The sequence below is a fragment of the Pogona vitticeps genome, chromosome 4 (genome assembly GCF_051106095.1).
Source record: "Pogona vitticeps strain Pit_001003342236 chromosome 4, PviZW2.1, whole genome shotgun sequence".
In the NCBI taxonomy this organism is placed as follows: Eukaryota; Metazoa; Chordata; class Lepidosauria; order Squamata; family Agamidae; genus Pogona; species Pogona vitticeps.
Window position 1 is genome coordinate 57547041 of NC_135786.1, and position 22729 is coordinate 57569769.

The following is a 22729-nucleotide window of genomic DNA, read 5'->3' on the forward strand; positions in this document are numbered from 1 at the left end:
CGTACACTATGCTGACTAGAGGATTCTGGGGGCTTCAATTCCCAAAAAGAAACTTTTTAATTTGATGCATTAACACATTAGTGCTCCTTGAAGTTCTTCTCTACCATAGCTCACACAACTGCCACTGGCTACCAAAGCTAGGCAAAGGAAACAATGTTGGGTTAGTCTGATAAACAGTGTCATGTGGTGCAATGCACCTTCCTGCATTCCCCTCTAAGAGACCTGTTGAAACCAGATATTTTCTGAATAGAATGGTACTCACAGGTCACTTTCATAAATGCAAAGCCTTTTATTACATGACCACCCTTTTTATTATGCCTTTCAAAGATGGAGTTCTTTGCCTTAGATGACAGAATGACAACATGAGTTATTTTTGTAAGCGGAACTGTTAAGACCCAAAGTGAGTGTAAGGGTTAAGATTAGGGTTAGGGAAACTCTGCCAAGCAAAGTCACTGAACCCACAACCTGCAAAAAGTTTAGAAGTGTAGTTGAACTAGGATACTTCCCACTGTGTGGTATTGAAACTAAAATATGCCAGGAAGATCCGTGGACCTGCCAGGTATGCGGTCTCACCAAATGCTGGATTAAGGATGTGATGGAAAGGATTGTCATCACTCATAAAACCCATAGATGCATATTCCTTTTGTCTTGTCTATGTGGGAACAAATAACATAGCCAAGAGGAACTATGAAGAAATCACATCAGACTTTGAAGCTCTGGAAAGGAAACTTTGAGGTCCAGATAGCCTTCTCGTCCATCATACCAATACTCAGAACAGGGAGAGAAAAGGAAATACTCTGGGTGAGCAACTGGCTATGAAGGTGGTGCTGATGTGAAGGATTTGGTTTTTGGGACCATGCCAAATGATGGGTTGCACCTCACAAGGACTAGAAAGAATGTGTTTGACCAGAGCATGAAGAACTTCATCAGGAGGACTTTAAATTGAATTGGAAGGGGGAGGGAGTAACAAGCTCAGAGGTAAAGATGGATTCAGACTTATGCACCAATAATACAGCAGCCTTGATAAAAATGTACAAAGGAAAACAGGCCAAAAATCTCTGGTGTCTATATATGAATGCCAGGAATATGGGAAGCAAACAAGAAGAATTGGAAAGAAATTTCAGGAGGGTAAATACGACTTGATAGGAAGAACCAAAACTGGGTGGGATGACTCCCACAACCGCAATATATCAACTAAAGGAAATAAATTGTTCAAAAAGAACAGAAAGAATGCAAAGGGAAGTTGAGTTGTACTAAAATATATATCCCTGTCAAAAATGCATATTCCTATACAGAAATATAGGAGGATGAGCTTGGATGTCCAATCGACAGCATCTAGATTACTCTAATAGAGGTGAAACATAAAAGGGGACATGGTAGTTGGAGTCTACTACCAACTGTTCAATCAAGGAGATGCTGTGGATGAAACTTTTGAAAAACAAATTGCAAGAAGTTCAAAGAGGCACGATGCAGTAGTAATGGGAGATTTCATCCTGATTTCTGCTGGGAGGCAAATTCTGTCCAATATGGCCTTTTCAAGAAATTCCTGAGTTGTGTTTGTTTGTTTGTTTGTTTGTTTGTTTGTTTGTTTGTTTGTTTGTTTGTTTTATTTTATTTTATTTTATTTTATTTTATTTTATTTTATTTTATTTTATTTCTATCCCGCCTATCTGGTCATATTAGACCACTCTAGGCGGCTGTTGATGATAATTTTCTCCTACAAAAAGTAGAGGGGGAAAATTAAATGATTAGTTGTCCTTTATTTTAACCAATAGAGGTGACTTGCTGAATGAAAAGGCAGTAAGAAGAACTCTGGAGGGAAGTGACCTTTTTTTTAAGTTCTTGATTTGAAAGGAAACAAAAGCAAAGAGTGGTTGAATGTGTAGCCTTTCCTGTCTTCCATTGTTTTGCTCCTTTCTGTCTTGCTATGATATTGTCACAATACTCGGCATGATGAGTCTGTATGCTTTGTCTAGTTGTGGCCAAAAATGGCACTTGGTCATATCTTTTTCACACTCTCTTTTCAAGAATAGAACAACATCCACTCTGCTTTACGTAACTGGGTTTTCAGCATCTGTCTTTTCAAATTAGCAGTGATTTTGGCTGCACTGTATCAGTCATTAACAATATGCAGAAACTCTTTAATTAAATACACTGGGGACAAATGTGTATTTTCATGTTATTTCTGAAAATGCCCCCTGGATAAACATAACTGCTGCAGTATTGTTGCAATAAACCAGTGGAACTTCTGGTTTTGAGATACTGAATCCAAATGTTAAGCATGGACACAAACCTAACATTACTGCAGGTAGTGCTTTAGGCAGGGACCTGGTCTGACTCTCTCCTTGCCCTTCTCAGGGGTGTTCTGGAGGGGCAGAAGCCATCTCCTCAGCCACAGAGATCCTCAACTCCTGCTTTATCTTCTTTCTGAAGGGGCAGAGCTTTTGGGAGAGGCAACTGAGGAAACCCTCATAGGCTGGTTTAGGGTCCCCAGTGGGCTTGATTACAGAAGAATCCTGAGGTGGAAACCTGAACAAGATTTTGTCATGGTATTTAATTCTAAATTCCTATCCTAAATTCCAAAGTAAGCCTATAGCTCTAGGTGGCAGTTGATTCTAGTGCCACCGAAATCAAGTAAACTCCCTCTCCCCACCATGCTATCTTCTTGTTCCGTGCAATACTCACAGCAGATGATATATAACTAACTTGGAAGCAACAACTGGTCCAGCTAAACCTACTAAGTCTAGTAGGAATCAACACATACTGCAACTGAAAGTGCATCTGCACAATGCATTTATATAACTTTGATACCTCTTTAACTGTCATGACTCCATCCTAAAGGAAACTGGGAATCTTAATGTAGTGAAGCACTTAGAATCTTCTGCAGGACAGTTCAGTGCACTCATTTGGATTAAAGTAATAGAATGCTCTAGCAGAAAATTCTCAGCATGTGTCACTAAAATGCATATCCTAGGATTCCTTTGCAATTTGAGACACAGCAAAATCAAGCTGGTCTGTGTAATGACTGGGTTTGAAACCTTTCTTCCTAGCTATTCTATATGAAATCTTTCCCAGATGAAGCCCAAGTGTTCATATAAAAAGTTACAGATGTTGAAATACAAATTCATCAGTGTTGTTCTTTTGATGACCTTTGGCCAGTCACTATCTCTTTGCTAAATCTACCCCCCATGAGTTTTGGGAGGCTAAATTGGGAGGGTGGGGTTCATATCTACTGCTCTCCCAAAACATAAAGGGAAGTAAGAATATGGAGAGGGCTGAGATAAACATGCTTTTGAGGATATGTTGACCACATACAGTTCATGCAGGCTAAATTGGCAGGGGGAGGGAAAATCAGGGAAACCATTAATATATATTAGAAGTGGGAGAAGGCTACTGAGTTAAAATATCAGATTCGGTTTAGGCTAATATACTGAAGCACATTTTGGACATTTAAAATTTTGTCTTTTATAAAATTCACTTTTGGTGGTCCCTGAAATGATATGCCTTTGGAAATTATTTCTGGCATTAAACATTCACAAATAAATCACACAATTACACAGTTACTTTGCAGATCATATAAATTATATACTTAATATGAAATTGATAAGTGACAGTGGTTGGTGATGTGGATATTTGCACAGGTAAGCATTTGGGGGAGATGCTAAAATACTGAAAAATGTTTTGGAGTGCTGACATATTACTAAAATTACTAGAATATCTCATTAATGGGTTTAGATTATTAAAAAGGGCAGGGTAAACAGGCATCCTTTGGGACATTTGCAGGTTTGTCATATACACATTGTACAAGCTCATGTCATTGTCTACTGCAGTAACCACTCTGTGTATACATTGTGAGTTGTCGTTGACACATAAGAGCTTTTGAAGCATAAAATATGGTCCAAAATATCTCCCCTGTTCTGTTTAAAAAAAAACACAGTGGGAAGTTTGAATGGGTTATCTCATGTGTTTTAAATAATACCCAAAGCCCACCATTAGGAACAGTTTTTCAGAAGGAATAGGGTCATTCCGGATTGCTGGAAGAAATATCAACAACCTATGATATGCAGATGATACCACTCTGATGGCAGAAAGTGAGGAGGAACTAAAGAACCTTGTAATGAGGGTGAAAGAGGAGAGTGCAAAAAACAGTCTGAAACTCAACATCAAAAAAACTAAGATCATGGCCACTGGCCCCATCACCTCCTGGGAAATAGAAGGGGAAGATATGGAGGCGGTGACAGATTTTACTTTCTTGGGCTCCATGATCACAGCAGATGGTGGCAGCAGCCACGAAATTAAAAGATGCCTGCTTCTTGGGAGGAAAGCGATGACAAACCTTGACAGCATCTTAAAAAGCAGAGACATCACCTTGCCAACAAAAGTCCGCATAGTCAAAGCTATGGTTTTTCCTGTAGTGATATATGGAAGTGAGAGCTGGACCATAAAGAAAGCTGACCGCCGAAGAATTGATGCCTTTGAATTGTGGTGCTGGAGGAGGCTCTTGAGAGTCCCCTGGACTGTAAAGAGAACAAACCTATCAATTCTAAAGGAAATCAACCCTGAGTGCTCACTGGAAGGACAGATCCTGAAGCTGAGGCTCCAGTACTTTGGCCATCCCATGAGAAGAGAAGACTCCTTGGAAAAGACCTTGATGCTGGGAAAGTGTGAAGGCAAGAGGAGAAGGGGACGACCGAGGATGAGATGGTTGGACAGTGTCATCGAAGCAACCAACATGAATTTGACACAACTCTGGGAGGCAGTGGAAGATAGGAGGGCCTGGTGTGCTCTGGTCCACGGGGCACGAAGAGTCGGACATGACTAAACGACTAAATGACGATGAGGGTCATTCCTTACCATGCTATGCCTCAGAAATAATGTCAACAGAATCAGGAGTTATTAGCCAGCTTTTATGCCCAGTAGCAAGACAATGATATCTTAGGGCTATACTAGAATAGTCCATTTGCGACCCATACAGTCAATTAATGCAGATCAATGCAACCTTGTTGCTCATATATGAAGACAGTCATTTTAGATTTCAAGCTCCTTAAACTGGCCTCTTATAGCTGGGAAACATGCACAACTATAGCAATGGAGCTATACTGTTGGAAGCTAGTCTGAGTGACTGCTAGAAACGTATGCAAATAAAATGTAGCCATTAAATCTAAATACTACATACAGACATGCTGAACAGCCAAAATATAATGATATCCCAGTGAATTATGTATTTCTCATCTGTGATTTCATTAAAAATACAGCTCAGTTTGGTAAACCATTAACCTGCATATAGTTTCACTGATGCATATCAGAATAATACAAATTACCCTGGAATATGTTGTTGTCAGACTGCAGAATGTCAACATATGAATAATACAGTCCAACCCTTTAACAAACATTTTGCAATGTGCAGTTCAGTGTTATAAATTCCTTCTCAGAAATAAGCCATATTGGTTTGATGACCTTCCAGATGATAGTTTAAGGTTTTTTGAGGGAGCATTTCTCTTGACCCCTCCACCCATATGATCATGCTTGATGAGAGCACAAGAAAGGGCCTTTTTGATATTTGCTCCCAAACTGTGGAACTCCCTTCTACTGAAGGCAGGCTGGCTGGAAGAACCTTGCTATCTGTCCATCAGTAGCTAAAGAGGCCTTCCTCTTCGGGCAGGCTTATTATAGGTAATTGACTGTTAAGTAATGGGTTTCAGTGGGGAATGTTCTATTTCCTTTTCTTTGTAGCATGCTTTTAAATTGTTTTAAATAGTTTTCATTCAGTAATTTTAATATGTAGTCTGTTTAATTGTTTTTTAATGTTGTAATTTCTTGCATTTTTTCTGTGTTAATATTTCTATATTAAGTATTTTGTAAGCTGCCTTGGGTCCTTTTATTGGGAGAAATATAAACAAAAAGAATAAATGAATGAATGCAAACCTTCCAGGATTATATTGGTGGTTTGAGGAGAATAAATTGTGGAACTCCCCTTCCCCCTTGAGTTTCAGGGCTGTTGCTCTCTTCTTGTTTTGCAGGATAACGGAAACATTTAAAAAATAAATAAAATAGAAGGCTTTTATCTCTGCAGGAGTTGTGTCTATATACAGATTTTGTTTTTCTATCTAATGTAGTTTTTCATTTTATAGTTGTGTTTTCAAAGTTTTAGTGTATTGCATTGTTGCAAATGATGCACAACAATGCATATGAATTAGAAAGGTGGATGTTAATTCTAATATATATAAAATAAATGAAATTACTTATTTCCCTGTTTTGCTTGAACATGTAATATTTTTCCAAGTAGTCTTAAAAGTGCAGTAAGCAGCTTGTAAAGCAAAGCAAAATAAATAAATGAATAAAATATTCCAAATTATCTTTTAAAATCACAGCTGATTAGTTAGCTACATTTAGAAACCATTCTCTTTTAATCTCCTCTTATTTTTCCAAAAACTCCTTTACACAGAACTGTATTCAATTATTCAATACAAATATTTGCTCTGGGGCTTTTCTGTGTGGGTGTTGGGGGTGGTAGAAGAGGCAGAACTGCTTGCATTATTCACAGAATTTGTTCTTGTTTTCTTTCACAGCCTAATGCCTGAGCACTGCCTACTAATATTAGGATGATGTGAACAGGGCATGAAGAACATTGCATGACATTATAACTGGATGGAGGAGGTGGTGTCAGCAGGGTGGAATGTATGCTACACCCTCTAACCATTCCATTGCCTTTTCTAGCACAGCAGTTCGTTCTTTCAGAGTCTGGGTGGTGGTGGTGGTGGTGGTGGTGGTGGTGGTGGTGGTGGTGATGATGATGATGATGATGATGATGATGATGATGATGATGATGATGATGATGATATAAAATCTTTAGGAAATCTAGAGGGTTGCTTCTTCTGGCTATCCTGGAAATGGCTGCAGCAATTTTCAAGGAAGTAGCCATGTTAACTTGTCTTGCCATGTTAGGAAAATTAAAGAGGAAGGAAGGCAGAAAAAAAAACACAAAATACTGTAACATGTTAAAGACTAAACAGTTGTTTCAATGTGCATTTTCATGGTCTAAACTAAAGAAATGGATTTTGATCTATGAAAACTCACACGGAAATGTCTTTAAACAGCCACAATATTTTGCCTTTTTTCTTCCTCTTTTGATTTTGCCAACATGCTGAAAACCCTCTGTTATTGGAGCTAGCCATATGCAGCAACATCTTGTTCCCATGCAACAAAAAAGCAGCAGAGGAGTCACTTCAAAAATGATTTTTAAAAAAGCACTCAAAGCATGGAGTGGACCACAGAGGGGCTTGTTCTGCCCTGTTCAGTACTTGATCATGCTAAGTACTTAGCAGTCTCTCCCAGGCCAATGTTAAAGGCATCATGGAGAGCTAAACTATCCAATAGGTCAATTATACCTTGGGCAGTATAGGATCTCCTTCTTTTTCACTCCCAAGTGAATGTAGTAGCCCCAGGCAGAATCTAGATTACTGTGCACAAACAGAAGAGTCTTCTCATGACTCCAGAGCCTAGCACTGCACTGGGTATGGATTTGTAAGGCTGAAGGACCAGTGCTGCCAACAAAGAAGGCACCCAATCTGTACACTACAGTAGATCATGAGAGCCTTGAGCTTGAAATGCTGGAGACCCCTGAGTCTGAAATACTCCAAACACCCCTGATCCCAAGCCTGGAGCCAAGACCAACACTCATGGCTCCTGAGTCTACCCCAGGGCCGGCATATCCAGCTCCAGCTGCTGACCACTTTATGTTCTATGAAGCTGGGGCACCAGTTTCAGGCCAGCTGTCTTTCCTTTTAAGGCAGGGATGGGAATCATGGCGCCCAAGGGGTGCATGGGATGCCAAGGCCATCTTTAGAGGGTCTTTAAGTCCCCTCCTCCATTTTGTTAAATGGGTAATTCACAATGGAGGAAGCCTCTGGAAAGTGTGATTCTTCGCTAAAACAAGACTAGTCCCCACTACATCTTATTTTGGCCAAAAAAACCCACCCCTTCCTGTTACACTAAATTGGTTTCTAATTTTTTGATTGTTCCTGGTTTTGCTGGGAACAGCTGTGGTGTTCTGTTCTGCAGGTCAGCATGGAAATAGCTCCCAGAAATCTCCAAGTGGCTGACCCACATGCTTTCCAGGTTCCTACTTTATGGGAATGGGTGGAATCCAAGAGGAACTTTCTGGCCCAAAACTCTTCACTCCAGTCTCAGGTCTTATTTGAGCTGCTTGGAGCTTTCCTGGGTGCTGTGACATCTCAGCTGCTTTGGTGCATTGTGACTGCCTCCAACAGGCACTCAGCAGGTGTAAATCTGCCTCCCTCTGATATTTTCCCCCCTCTAAAGTTTCTTTCCTCTGTTTCTGCAGGGACTTGAAGGGGACTCCACTGGCACTAATGCAATTGTACCAACTGGGAAGAAGAACCAGGGCTTGACAGCCGCTCCGGTTAGAGGCATGATAGATGTTAAATAGCAGTTCTCCCACAGCGGCCCTGCTTGCTGTGAACAAGACCTAAGGATGATGAAACCGGGTGGCATAGAAGATTTGGAGGAGTGAGAGCCTAGATTATGAACAGAGAATTGTTCTGAAACTTTATTCCCTTTGGGGACATGGGCAGAGGAATAGCAAGGGAGCGGAGGAGGTGCCAAATCCCAAAGCAGCTGAGATACTCCATTTACACACATTTTTACTCCTTTAATATTTGTTCATATCCATTCACCTCACTCCCCGCCCCTCCCATGTCAAATCAGATCACTGATACTTGGCCCTTCCTAAGAGTCATACAGGATTTATAGATCTCCAGGGGAAAAAAATCCGAAACTTGTGTTCATCACAGCTTGCATTATTCCCCCTCAAGAAGGGTTAATTCCAGAATGAAATCAAACCATAATTGACAACCCTATCAAAATTCATCTGAGTATTAAGGCATACAGTGAGTCTTTTCATTGTTGCAATAATTTCACCCAATGTCAGCTTGTCTATTTCTACAAGTTTTATTTATCTACCTGACTTCTATGTTCCAAAGGCCCAAAATGCTTCAGAGCTGTTGTAAAAATACATGAATTTTACAGCTATGAAGAAAACTGTAGGCACAAATACTTAAAAGAAACCCTTACTTGCAAATTGTAAAAAGATGCAGGTGTTAAAGCTTAAGTTGTAGGTAGAACTTAAATCATGTTTAAATTCAAAATACAGGAGCAAAAGGATAACAAAATAATGTCACAAGTTATATTTTAAAAATGCACGAGTTTTTAGGAAGGGGGCGAGGACGGGGAAAAGAGCGGGGGGGGGACTGGAAGAGGTGAGGAGGGCCGATCGGAAACTGGAAGCCGAGAAAGCCTCTCCTCCCGGGCAGGGGTGGCCATGCTGCCTCCCAGGAAAGCCCCTCTGACGAGGCTGGGCTGAAGTTTCGTCGGCAAGCCCAGCCTCGACCGGAGGGATCCTGACCCGGTCCCGGGAAGATCAACTTTCCTGGCCAGTTTTTTTTTTAAGTGAAAATTTCCTCATCAGAGCTGGGCTACGCTGTCTTTGTTTCACCGTCCCCTGAGAATGTCACAACCCCGCTTTAGATACGAGTTGCCTTCTTATCCTGCTCCTTAGGATCCACTGCGGCAGAAAAGATACACTCCTCTTGCACAGGGAGGTTCTGTTTATTCGTTTCGTTCATATCCTCGGCTCCCTCCCAAGTTTTATCCTCCTCCCTACAGCCCTGTGAGGTAGGCCAGGCTGATGGCGAGAGCACCTCGCTCAAAATCCCCCCGGTGCATTTCAGGGGTCCATAGGGCCAATCCTGGCCCAAAGCCAGGTGGGCCTGTGTCCCCACAGCCGGTGGGCCTGTGTGCTCTAAATGCCAGGGCCGATTTTTGGTCCCAGTCCGGCCCTGGGTATTATATGCCCAGGAAGCAAACTGACTGAAAGATAATTGATTTGAGTGTTCGGCCGGAATGGGAAATTAACTGGTCTGCTATTTGTAACATGACTGCTATATGATAGCAAAACATGGTGTCTTGAATGATTTGGTCTCTGAGGTCTCATAGACCCCATTTTGTATGTATTCGGTTTATGGCCCTAGGCAAATCCATTCTATCTGCCCCAATTATATTTACAATCATAGCCCATTAAATTCCTCTGGAAAGCCTGCAAGCAGGGGGCTCTTGCACCTGATACACAGAGACCAGAAGAGGCCTTTTTAACACAAAGTTGATTTAAGTCACACATGAATGACATTGCCATTTATTTATTAGATTTGTATGCCACTCTGTTAATGCAAAGCACTATTCTGGGTGGTTTACAGCAATAGAATAAAACACAACAGCAATTAAAATTTAAAAAACAATAAAACAAAGAATGAATAAAATCAGATGAAACAAGATGATTTTGATTCCAAATATATGGCAGCACGCGAGGCATAAAAACAGGCAGGGTTGCATTGGAAGGCCTATCTGTAAAGCAATGCCTTTAGAAGCTTTCTGAATGTTAGGAGGGTGGGAGCCGAGCGCAGCACCACTGGGGGCTGATTCCTGGGTGTTGGTGCCACAACAAAGAAAGCCGAGATTTGATGGAGCAGCTAGATGACCATGAGAAAAGGTGCCTTGACAAGTCCCATTGTCCCAAACTGTGAAGCATCAAAGCCTTCAATCTGTCCTGACACCCAACAGGTAACCAGTGCAGGTGAGCCACCACTAGGGAGGCGTGGTTCAATTTGCTCACAGTCTGGCTCCTGCATGCTGTACCTGCTGCAGTCTCCAGGTCAGCCTCAAGGGAAACCCCCCATAGAGAGCATTACAGTAGTCAATCTAGAAGATGACCAATGCCTGCACCAGAGTCCTGAGGGTCCCTTCATCTGGGTAAGGATGGGGCTGGGCTAGAAGCCTCAGCTGGCTAAAGGCTGCTCTAGACATAGCTGCAATCTGGGAATCCCGGGACAAAGCTGGGTCTAGAGGCACACCCATGTTGCACACTTGATCCCTGAACAAGAGGACGATGCCATCCACTCTAGGGGCAATCCTACCCAGCCTATCCGAGGTAGGAATTTTATGTGTTTGCTCAAGGTCATTTATTTTCCTTCAACCTCTCATTAGGCCACATAGCCCTGCCTCTTGACGTGTCCACTTTATTCCCCCTCTGCCTGAGTTATGGCTTCCCTGTGTTGGCTTTGGAAAGGCGGACGGACCTAGATCACTTCCACTTTCTGGAGGCAGCATCCACTACTACTAAGAGCAGAAGGTTCGAAATCCTTAACCATGACTGCAGTGAGCAGATTCCTTGAGTTTTCATATATAAACATACCTGCATGGGTGCTTCATACCTTATAAATGAATGTCTCACTGTTGTGTTGACATAGTCTTTCTTATGTCATGTTCATGAATGCCATATTCCTATTGCAATTTGATGTGAGGCTTTCTGCAAATGCATTTCCATGCCTACACTGCTCAGGGCCCATGCATCTTTGCTTTTACAGTATTTTGGCTGCAGACTGTGGCTCTTTTCTGTGCCAAAGCCTTACTGAACATGTGGTTGGTGTGGAAAACTGGACCAGAAAATGATGGAGTTGCTCCTTTTACAACCAACCCTTAATCAAGCCAGAGAGAGTAAGCCAATAAGTTATCCTACTAGTGGCTGTTTATTCTGCCCCTCTGGACAGCAGGTGATGGGCCCAATCCGCTCAGCAGCTGGCCAGAGACAGGGAGGAAGAGAAGAGGTCGGAATAGCCACCGCCGGCGCTTGTTTAAATCCTTGCCTGCCTCAAGAAAGTGGCAAAGCTCGGAAGGAGCTCTGCCTTGCGGAGGGGTGGGGGGAGACGTAACTGGAGATTTCCTGGTCGCAGGCTTCTCCCCAATTCTTTTCCCGCCTTTGCTGAAGGGACAACAGAAAGAGGGAGAGGTTTCTTCTCGCCCAATCGACGCCTTTTCCTTCAAAATAAGAAGCGGCAGTGCTAAGTGTGCACGCGGGGTGGGGGGCACGTTCAGCGTGGGATCGCCACCTTTACCCTGATTTGGGAGAGGAAGCACCCCACACAACCCACAAGCGCGACCGATTGTCTTGCTCCCCCATCTGACCCACCTGCCACACCTGCCTCCCACCGCAAGCGCGCTCGCCATGACACAGGCGGCCCCATAGAGACCTAAAAGCGCCACTCCGCGGCGCTGCTGGCAAGAGCCGGTCCTGAAGAGCCCGCCGTTGCCCTGTCACCCGCGGAGGGTCTCCTTTCCACGCAGAGAAACGCGCGCACACACATAATCGCGCGCGCTCCCCCCCTCCCCGCCGCCGGCCCTTTCCGCTCGGGAGCGCCTGCTTCTGCCGCTTCTGCCGCTGCTGCTTTCCCGCTCCTGCGCCGGAGGCGGAGAACTGGGGCAACGTGTTATGGCGCGGGATCGGGCGGCCGAGCCCCTTCCCTCGCTCACAAGTCCCGGCGAGGCGCGACGGGGCTGGACCGAGGCTCCCCCGTGATTTTGTTTTGCAAGGAGGTGGAGCTTCTGCGAAATCCCACTCCGTGGAGTGAAATAAAAAAAATAAAATAATAAGGATCGGGGGTGCGGTGGGGGAGAGAAGCAGCCAACGAGCGAGCTCTCGTCCTCCTCTCCGGAAACCCTGAGATTGTTGTGCTTCCCCCCTGCCGCCGCCGCCGCCGCCTACCCCTCCTTGCGTGGGTCAGCCGGGACTGGGGCAAAAGGGGGGGGGAGAATACGCACGGTCTCAAGAGCCCAGACGGGAAGGCGAGCCCCCGGGAGAGCAGGGACTGCCGGTGCTGCTGCCGCCGCGATCGGGGGCTCTTGAGAGATCGGAGTTGGCGCTCTCCCTCTCCCTCCCCAAGCTGGAGACTTGTTGAGATCCGCGAAGAGCCGTCCGTCCCCCCCCCCCGGCCCTATGGAGGAGAACGGCACGGACAAACTCGAGGACATGGCGTCGATGAGGGACTTCGACCCCCTCACGGGCAGCATCCCGGCTACCAAAGTGGAAGTCACCGTTTCCTGCAGGTAAAAAAGGGGAGGGAGGCCGCCTGCGACCCGGGGAGGGGTGTCCATTTGGGGGCGGGGGGCGCCCGGCGCGCCGAGGAAAGCTTGGCCGAGTTGGTGGGCTGTCCGGCCAGCAGGCGAGGCGCAAATTCCTCGTGCGGGGCGGCTTTTGGCGGCTGCCAAGGGTTCAGCGAGGAGTGGAAGCGAGCGAGCGCGCACGGGGGGGGGGAGATAATTTTTTTGCAGATTTGTTGCCCATTCAAAGTTTCTTCCTTTGCCTTCTTTGGGCTGGGCTGGGAGCTGATTGGAAAGCGCTTGGAGAACTTGAGGGGAAAAAAGAGGCAGGGTTGCATCGGAACTGAAGAAACATCATAAGGTGCCTTTATTGCACCCTAAGCACACCCCCTCCTGATTGCGGAAGCTAACCAGGGCCAGGCTTGGTTAGTGCTTGGAGGGGAGACGACCCCGCAGTAAAACGGGAGAGAGCTCTTGTCCGTCGAAAGGCGAGGGAATTGGGCCACATGGGACCTCTACAAGGCCAGTTTGTCCTCTCCTCGTAAGAGGGAGAGGCAGGTAGGGTGGAGGAAATCAGTACTGTGTTGGCATCTCCTGCAGGCAGTGTGAACACAACTTGGCAGAAGGGGGTGTCTATAGATCCATGGATCATTCAGTGCCCGCAACCAACGTTGTGCGAATAAAAAGAGGGGCTGTCTTGCACAGAAGGGGTCCCTAGTGAGCTGATGGGCATGGCCTGATGGGCATGGCCTGATGTGTACTGGGGAGTGGGAAGTTAACCTGAAAGGAAGGTTTAATATGGGAGATGAAGAGGATTATGAAGTGGCTGTTCCTCATGAGGTGATCTAGAGCAGATCGCTTATGTGAAAACTACACACCCACATCCACATGATCCTCTCATGCTGCTCCAGTTCACAAGCAGGGAAACCTGCAGCCTCTAATGTTGTAGATTTACAACTCCCTTCACACCTCCCTGTTGCCAGGACTGATGAGGACTGGAGTTCAGTGGCATTTGGAGGGGTGTGAGGGTTCATCTAAGATCTTGGTTTTGCTGGATTGTTGGTTAATGGAGATGGGAACAACCCTGTAAAGACTGCATAATGCATAGAGTATCCTTGGATCAATACTTCTTGGTACAGTGATGATATAAATTCTTCTGAGGTATGAAAATGTTGTCATGATGGGAAGCGGATTCTGAGCCAGAGTTCTGGATTAAGCAACTTCAAGGCACATAAGCGGTTTCTGTCTGCGGCTGAGACCTGGGGGTCACCAGTCCGAATCTTGGAGCGGCAGGTGTGCATGTGTCGGAGGGTGAGGCTCTGCCTTTAAGTGTTGATCTGCAAAAGTTGTGGTCTGTGTACAAAAGGCCCTGGTGTCAAAAGACTTGCAAAACACCTTTCAGTTAGGAGAAGAAAGTTCTGGGCTAGGAGGGCCACACAAGCTTAGTAGCTGTTTTCTTTTTAGACTGGAGCCTGTTTGGACAAACCCCAGCCAGCACTGGTGGGAGTTGTGGTGTTTTTTTTTTTTTAAGTAACTTATCGAAGTCCAGGGCCCGTTGGGCAGATTGCCTAACTCTAAGGCAGCTTCATATGTAACTGAAGATAACCTCTGTAACAATTTAGTTCAAATAAATGGTTTGCTTGTTGTGTGTTTACAAATCCTGGGAGAAAACTTATCTATTTCCTCATAAATAAATAATGAAATACGCATGCATTCAGAGAGAAATAAATTTCTTTGCTACTAAATCCTCCACATGCATGATTCAGACCATTAATGATTTCATAATACAGAAAAAGTACTGTCTTATAAATTCAGAAAATATCCTACGATTTCATACAAAATTTTTAAATGACTGGTTGATATGTGTCTGTAGGAAACCCTTAAAATTGTTCCATGCAAGGATAGTAAAACAGGATTACTTCTAGCAAGTTGAATACATATGTGTTTCACAACCAATAGATCTATCTTTTTAGCCCTTCTCAGACATCTCATTTACATGCACATAAGAGTGGTGAAAATGTATTTTAATAGTTAGTCCAGCATAGGAATTCAGGAGTACAACACATCATATTCAATTGTGTAATGCAGTAGGAATAAGAATATACAATTCTGCAGAGATCCCTTTTCATTTAGCCATGTTAATTGGTCCATCCAATTTTCTGTACCCGTCAAATAAGTTGTAGTTATGTCCCATCAAATCACCTCTGACTTATGGCAACCCTATGAACGAGCCATCTCCAAAATATCCTGTCCTCAACAGCCCTGCTTGGCTCTTGTAAACTCAAGCCTGTGGTTTCCTTTAGGGAGTCAGTCTATCTCATATTTGGTTATCCTCTTTTTCTACCTTTCTCAGCATTATTGTTTTCTCCCCTAGAGAATCCTATCTTCTTATGATGTGCCCAAACTAGGATACCATGAGCTCCAACGTGTTTGCCTCCAGAGATAGTTCAGGCTTAATTTGATCTTGGATCCACTTGTTTGTCTTTCTGGCAGTCCAGAATATCCCCAAAGCTCTCCTGCAACATCACATTTCAAACCGTTCCAATAGCTAGTGGATATTTGTAATATGATCTTGAATGCCTCTTCCTTTTCAGAATCCAGTTTAAACACCAGACATTTCTCACTCTATATAAAGTAAAAGCTGTTGTTGCAACACCTTGAGTATTACTTTGCTTGTATGAGAAATTAAAATGATCCTATAGTTACTGCACTCCTTGACATCTCCTTTCTTAGAAATTGGAATGTATATTGAGCATCTCCAGTCTGTTGGTTGTTATTTTTTTCCATATTAGTTGACATTCTTTTTAGGATTTTGATGGATTCATTCCCTGTGGCTTGGAAAAGTCGTCTGTCTACCCCTGGTGATTTATTTCTTCTTAATACTTTCAGAACAGCTTTCACTTTCACTTCACTTTGTAGAACTGCAGGCAAATCAGTACTAGAGTTTAAACTCTCTCTTCTTGGGTGCATATTCGAGATCAATCAGAGGCAACCAATCCTATACATATTTGTTCAGAAATGAAGTCCTACTGAGTTCAGTGGAACTCGTTTACTCCCAAGTCATAAAACATAGGATTACAGCTTTAATGAGAAATAGAAGGGGGAAAAAGGAAATGGTCTTTTTTCCATAAGAAGAATTCCCAAATCCACAACAAGTTCAGATAATATCAGAAACTTATGAGTGAAGTTTTATTGTTCTAGAAGTATTCATTAGATTGCTTTGCTTAACATTCAATTTCATGCTATTTGGTGAAATTTAATTGATCCTAATAAAGGAATTGCCTAACTATGAATGCTTTGATTTCATATATGGTAGCTATCCCTAAAACCTCCAGGGCCCCCCAAAATGTAGGTCCACCAATGGTCTTTTAGTGCAACACCTCTTAGGACTAGGACTTCAAACTGTTTGTCAATAGAAAAAGCAGGTGTTTTTATCAGCTTACAGTGGGGTCTTGACTTAAGAACGGCTTGAGTTAAGAACATTTTGACTTAAGAACCACTCTCATAGAAAAATATTGACTTGATTTACATACTTAGATTTGAGTTAAGAACTGAAAAAAACCACGTGGGAGGCAGGGAAAGTGCAAAATTTGAACTTTCAGTTAACTGTTGGCCAGTGAAAAGGGTGCCTGTCTGCTTCCTCACTCCTCCCAGCGTTTAGAGAGTGGATTGGGAGACAGTCTTCAGACTGCCTGGTACTGCCTTGACTGTCTTTTCCCTGCCTTCCCTGAACCTTTCTTGACCTAAGAAAAAAAGAAACAAAATATCCCCCTCTAGTGGTCGAAGGCAGAATAGCAGCTTTCCATTAGTTTCTATGGACGGAAAAGAGCAGATATGGATCAAATAGTTTTCAATGCATTCCTATGGGAAATGCAGATTTGACCTGAGAACATTTTGACTTGAGAACCGCCTTCCAATACGGATTAAGTTCTCAAGTCAAGACCCCACTGTATATGCTTCTTTGCCTTGACCATTTGCAGCTTTTTCATCTACAGAGTTTCTTTGGGCAGTGTGTGACATCTTATAGTTTCTATTCAGTGTGAAGATTCAGGTTTTCTCTCTCTTTGGATGATTAGGTATAATTAGCAGAGTTATTATGAAATAAATGTGGGATTGAATCATTTGCAGTCATGTTATTTTAACAGTGCAATTCAAGGGCGCTAAAGTGAAAGCACTGAATACTGAATCAGAGAGTAGAACTTTGTGTGATACATTCTTTCCACCATCCTTAAAGGCTCACTTCTTCGTGGAGGATATTCTTGCACACAACCTTAAGGCTCTTTTAATATTAGACGTGTTCAGCTGCAACCAGAAGATAGAGTTCTCTGACCTATGCATCCTGCTTCAAACTTACTATTAACTGTCTGAATGCTGAATTATAGAGCAGCATCTTAAACTACCTGTGGTTCTGGATATTCATTTCATTCTCCCTCTCTTTCCCTCTCTCATACCCATATCAACTATTCCTCCATATACCAGCCTTGCCTAGAACAACATTTTCAGCTAGATTACTTTGTTAGAGGTGAAATTAAAAGAGGCTTCTAGGTTGTAAAATAGCCAATCTCTTCGTTACTTGTGGAGAGTGGGAAATACTACCAGATGACCCCACGGAATCTTTACAAAAGCTGGTTCTCTACCCCTACTCATTTCTTCAGTCACATATAATTATTACTGGATAGTTCAGTGGTTTGGGCATCTGACTGTGGAGCCAGAGGTTGCAAATTCAGTTCCCCATGGTGTCTCCTACGAATAGAGCCAGCAAGCTGCACAGTCCCAGGGTGCCCCCAGAAGAAGAGAATGGTAAACCCTGAAAAGGGTCTCCATAAGTCAGAATTGACTTAACGGCACATGATTATTATAGTTACTTGTACAGTGGTGCCCCGCTTGCCGACGTTAATCCGTTCTGTTAAAATCGCTATTAAGCGATATCGTCGTCAAGCGAAAGAAAAAACCCATTGAAATGCATTGAAAACTGGTTCAATGCATTCCAATGGGTGAAATACCTTATCGTCCAGTGAAGATCCTCTATAGGGGAAGCCATTTTCGATCGCTGTCTTCCGGAAATAGATCTGGAAAACATCAAGTGGCCATTTTGACTATCAGCTGTAAAGATCGTCGTGAAGCGAAAAATGGGTTCCCGAAGCAGGGAACTGATCGTCGTGAAGTGGATTTTCCTCATTGAAACATTGTTTTGCGATCACAATAGTGATCGCAAAAACCTCATTGCTAAGCGTTTGCGTCGTCTACCAGGGTAATCGTCAAGCAGGGCACCACTGTATAGCAAAATCATGTTGGTGGACTAGTAGATTTTGAATATTTAATTCCGAGAATAAACTTTGTTTAACATATCTGGTTTACAGCAATTCATTTATAGAAAAGCTGTTATGTGATGAAGCGGTCCCTTCAGTTAAAAACATGGTTACATATTATTTAAAATATCTGTATCTGAAACGTGCCAAATTAGTGTTAGTTACTAGCAAGTACTTTGCATGTCACAATTTAAGTTCAGCTCAGTTCATTTTCCACAAGACTTGCTGATAGCTCCAGTTTAACAAACCAGCCTGGTACAGGGTGAATTTGTTACAATGAAATTCTAGCCACTAGAGGGAAGCACATCAGTTTCTGAAGCAGCGCAAGATGTGTGGGTCATGACACTGAGACTTATTGTACTTTTCCTGCCGGGGCAAGTCACACAACTTCAGAAATTGTTTTCAACAGGGAAATGATTCATAAGAATAACTTTTTGAATGATGTAGGAATGGGGAGCTTTTCATCATAGAAGCGACGAACAAAGTTATCTCTGGAGTCCATCCTTGCCCTCTCACTCATCCATCTATCTGCAAATGAGATACAGTGTTTATTTGATGCATGTTCCATCTCTTTTTGCAAACCTGGGATAGAAATGTATATAGAAAACGTTTGCAATGTGCAGAAAATATGCTACTTGCCACAATTTATGAGATTTAAACAGCACATTAGGCCTGCTTTACTGCTATAAACTCTAAAAGTGCAATTCTGCCCCTCCTTTAATGATGGCCCCAGGATGTGCCCATTCCTGGAGAGGTCTGATTTGGCCATGGTGACACAAACCTTAGTTATTTCCCAGCTAAATCATTGTAACATACTCTACATGCAGCTTCCTATGGAAAGTGTCAGGAAATTTCAGTGGGTCCAAAACATGGCAGCCAGATTGCTAACTGGCACTGAACACAGGGATCGCACAACCTCTTTGTTACAGCAGCTCCACTAGCGGTTAATCCATTTCTGGGCAAAGTCATGGTTCTAACCTATCAAGTCCTAAGCTGCTTCGCCCAGGCTATCTCAAGGATCGAATCTCTCTTTATGAGACTGCGCAAGTGTTAGGATCAGCAGGAGAGGCCTTCCTCTCAGTCTCGCCACCCTCACAGGTGTGTTTGGTAGGGACACGGACGAGGGCCTTCTCTGTTGCTGCACCCAGGCTCTGGAACTCCCTCTCACAGGAGGCTAGGCTGGCCCCAGCTTTTCTTTTCTTTCTGCAAGCAGGCAAAGCTCTTTCTCTTCAGGCAAGCTTTCCATGAACCAATGGCTGCTTGGTGGGTTTCTAAAAATGGATTTTTGTACCTTACTGCATTAAATGTGTTTTGGTGTATGTTTGTGTATGTGCGCTTATTGACCTAGCCAGGTCAGTGTGGTCTACTGAGCTGGCAGCTATTCTTCAGAATCTTGGGCAGAGACTTTCCACGTCACCTGACATCAGGAATTCTTAAACAAGGAAATGCCAGGGATTGAATCTGATACCCAGAACTTGGAAAATATACTTTTGGGGTTAGTTAGTATGTTGGCTGGGGATTCTGGGAGTTGTAGTCCAAAACGTAGCTTTTCTCCACTCTACTGTTACCTTATATGGGGGCTTTCCTGCCAACCTTTAGGGCCCTTCTCTGTGTTGAGTCTTCTTCCCCAACATGTCACTCTTATTCAAGAATTTAATCCATCAGCTTTTAATGATCATTTCTGCTATTTTTTCCAGTGGCCCTGTCCAATGTTATTAAAGAAAACTGGTTTGGCATTGTCCATTTTCAAATCCTTTGTTATCTAGATTGAAGCTGAATAGCATTACAGGCTAGATATAAGCAATCAAACATTTTCTTATTTTGAGTTCTTTCAGAATTCCAGGGTGAATACTGTCTGGGGCTGGTGTCCTATTACTGCTTAAATATCAATTTGTTCTGAAGCTTCTTCTATTGCCATTTCAATTTGTGATGGATTTTTCAGATTTATTATTTGAAAGAAATGAGTCAGGTGTGGGTATTTCCCTAGTATCCTCCTTTCTGAAGAGAAATTCAAAGAATTCATTCAGATATCTGTCACATGTGACGGCACCTTCTACAGCTTAGTAGTTCCACAACCTCTAGCAGATTTTGTGCTTCTGATGTATTATTTTAAGCAGCTTCCTTTTATGTGGGCTTCAGTGAGACTTTTGAGAATCTTGGCATGTCAAATCTGTTCATCTTGATTTTAGCTTTTTAGTTTTCCATGTTCAGAACACAGATATAATTTTCATCATTTCCTCTCCTTAGCACCACCACGGATAGTTCTAATGTGTTTACCAGTAAAATATATACATTCCTTTGACAACTCAGTGCCATAATGCATTCCGTAACTCAAGAATAAAATCAGTCATGACATGTTTCTTGCTTTTAAGTCCCATAGCATTTTGGCTGGACAAAAATCAAGCAAACAAACCTGGGCACAGAAATGGGAATTACAAAAGGAAGGTTTAGGCAAAGAAAGAAAAAAAAGGCAGATCTAAAATGAGAGATTTTTCTTCCAATAATCTCTTTTACACATTATGAAGTGAAGGAGGTACATAAGAAGATTATACAATATATCACATTGACATCTGCCCTGGATATTAGAACTGAGTCAACCACTAAGGAGAGCCAGTGTGGCACCAAGTTGGAGGGATCGTTAATTAGTATCCCAAATCAGTTGTGAAGCTCCTGGGTGGTCTTGGGCAAGTTCTTCTTCCAGCTTAATTTACTTCACAGCAGTGATGGCTGGTGAAGTAGTTTGTTAGCAGGAAGGGCTTGCTGTTACAGTGGGGCATTGGAAAATGAGGTGGGGTGGCATATTTCTCCTCACATTAATAGCAGGCAAGTGGTGGTGATGGATGCAGTCAGTTTTTCAGTCAGCACACTGTGGAAGTGAGAACACTTCATGGGGGGGTGGGGTTAAAAAACTCTCAGAATGCCTCTGATGATTTGGCTAGTATTCTGGGAGCTGTGGACCTGAAAAATAACTTCTTCCATCTATAGCACAGTGTAAGTGCATGGTTGCTGCTCATCCCTTTGACATTTATGCCAGCTAGTTAGTCAGCAATGGTGTGGTTGTATGGTAGAAGTGGAGGCATGTTTTCCTTCCACCATCACCTCCTGATGGTTAACACTAAGAGTGGGAATCCAACTACCCCTTCAATATCTCACAATGGCAGTCAGCAGTGTCTACTAGCATGTGGCATCTTTGGCCGTGGTTACCCTAGAGAGTGGCTCACAGGAGGAAACAATATAATTTCACCCAAATTATTACATTTTAAAAAATTGACATGGGAGGAAGAAGGACATTAAATTGCCTTGCTTCTTTAGGTTATATGCTGGCATTTGGTAGATGAGAGCAGCTTGTAGCTAAAGCTGTTTGGGGGTAAAAGAGAGAGACTGATTGTGTAAGTTGTCCTTTCCCGAGCTTTTGTCCCAGAGCCAAAGGCATTGGGCCTTTGGTTTATTTCAAGCCATATTGTGAATTTGAGTGGGAATGTGACAGAAAGAGACATGGACCATTGAGATATAGAAGCTCTTGGAGTTGTCTAGATTGGATTGTCTAGATGAAATAGTTTAGGATGGTGGACAAGAGGAGCTTCGATACTGTATTTGACTTGTATGCTTTCTCCATCTCTTCTTTTTCCCAAGTGTAAACAGATGAGATAAGAATGTACAGATTATAGTTTAGTTGTAAACCCAGGTCAGAAAAGAAGGTCAATCAGTAGCTGCAGATCCTGGTTTGTATAAACTATAGATGGCCAGTTTGGGACAAAACAGTAAACCCTGCTTTACCAAAAATGATGGGAAATTTCTAGATCCTGCCTATCCTCATGTTGCCATACATAATGTAAAAGTGTACCATAAAATAAATATTGTGTTAAACCTGTGCATTGCAAAGGATGGTCAAGAATGGTGAGACAAGTGGTCTTCAAAAGAAGCTGTGTCTGCAAGTAATGCCTGAAGAACATTCAAATCTGCTGTGTTTCTGATTCATAGGGATCCCTGAAACACTATTTGAAAAACAAACCAAAGCACCTGGAAATCAGGAAGGATGAATGAGTCATGAAGAGAAAGAGAGAGAAACCTTTCTTGTATGGCATTCAAGTCTAAACAGCATTTATAAGGGCCTCCTCATAAGTGTACCCAGTGTATTGTTTAAATTGCTTAGACTGGAGAAGCCCAGAGATAGTAGGCTCCTAAGACCTTTTCTTTTTATCCTCTTCTGGCCCACATCCATCTCCAGAATCTAATGTCTCCTAAAATGTCTCCTTCTCTGGCATTTGCCCTGTAATTGTTCCGATGCTCATGAGAAGAAAAAGAGCAGAGCAGATTGCAAGAGGCGTCAGGATGATTGCGTGCAGCTGTGGAAAGCAGAATATTCAATATTTCAGTAATACAATAAGAGCAAAGAACCCAACAGAGCTAGGCTGTGAATGTAAATTCCAGTCTATAATATATAATGTGGAGGGATAATGGATTACAATGAT

General features: G+C 42.9%; 2 protein-coding genes across 2 annotated transcripts in view; both read left to right on the forward strand.

Annotated features, from left to right (window-relative positions):
- The window catches only part of LOC110085282 (peptidyl-prolyl cis-trans isomerase-like 1), a 51610-nt gene extending 40301 nt beyond the window's left edge, over positions 1-11309 (forward strand). Inside the window, exon 4 of the mRNA XM_078392766.1 lies at positions 8345-11309. Coding sequence (XP_078248892.1) covers positions 8345-8352 — 8 coding nt within the window. The 3' untranslated portion in view covers positions 8353-11309. The remainder of the gene's footprint in view (positions 1-8344) is intronic.
- A 632-nt stretch (positions 11310-11941) lies between these two features.
- Positions 11942-22729, forward strand: part of LOC110085286 (copine-5) — a 160557-nt gene continuing 149769 nt past the window's right edge. The window contains exon 1 of the mRNA XM_020805296.3: positions 11942-12954. Within this exon, the coding sequence (XP_020660955.1) occupies positions 12845-12954 (110 nt within the window). The 5' untranslated portion in view covers positions 11942-12844. The remainder of the gene's footprint in view (positions 12955-22729) is intronic.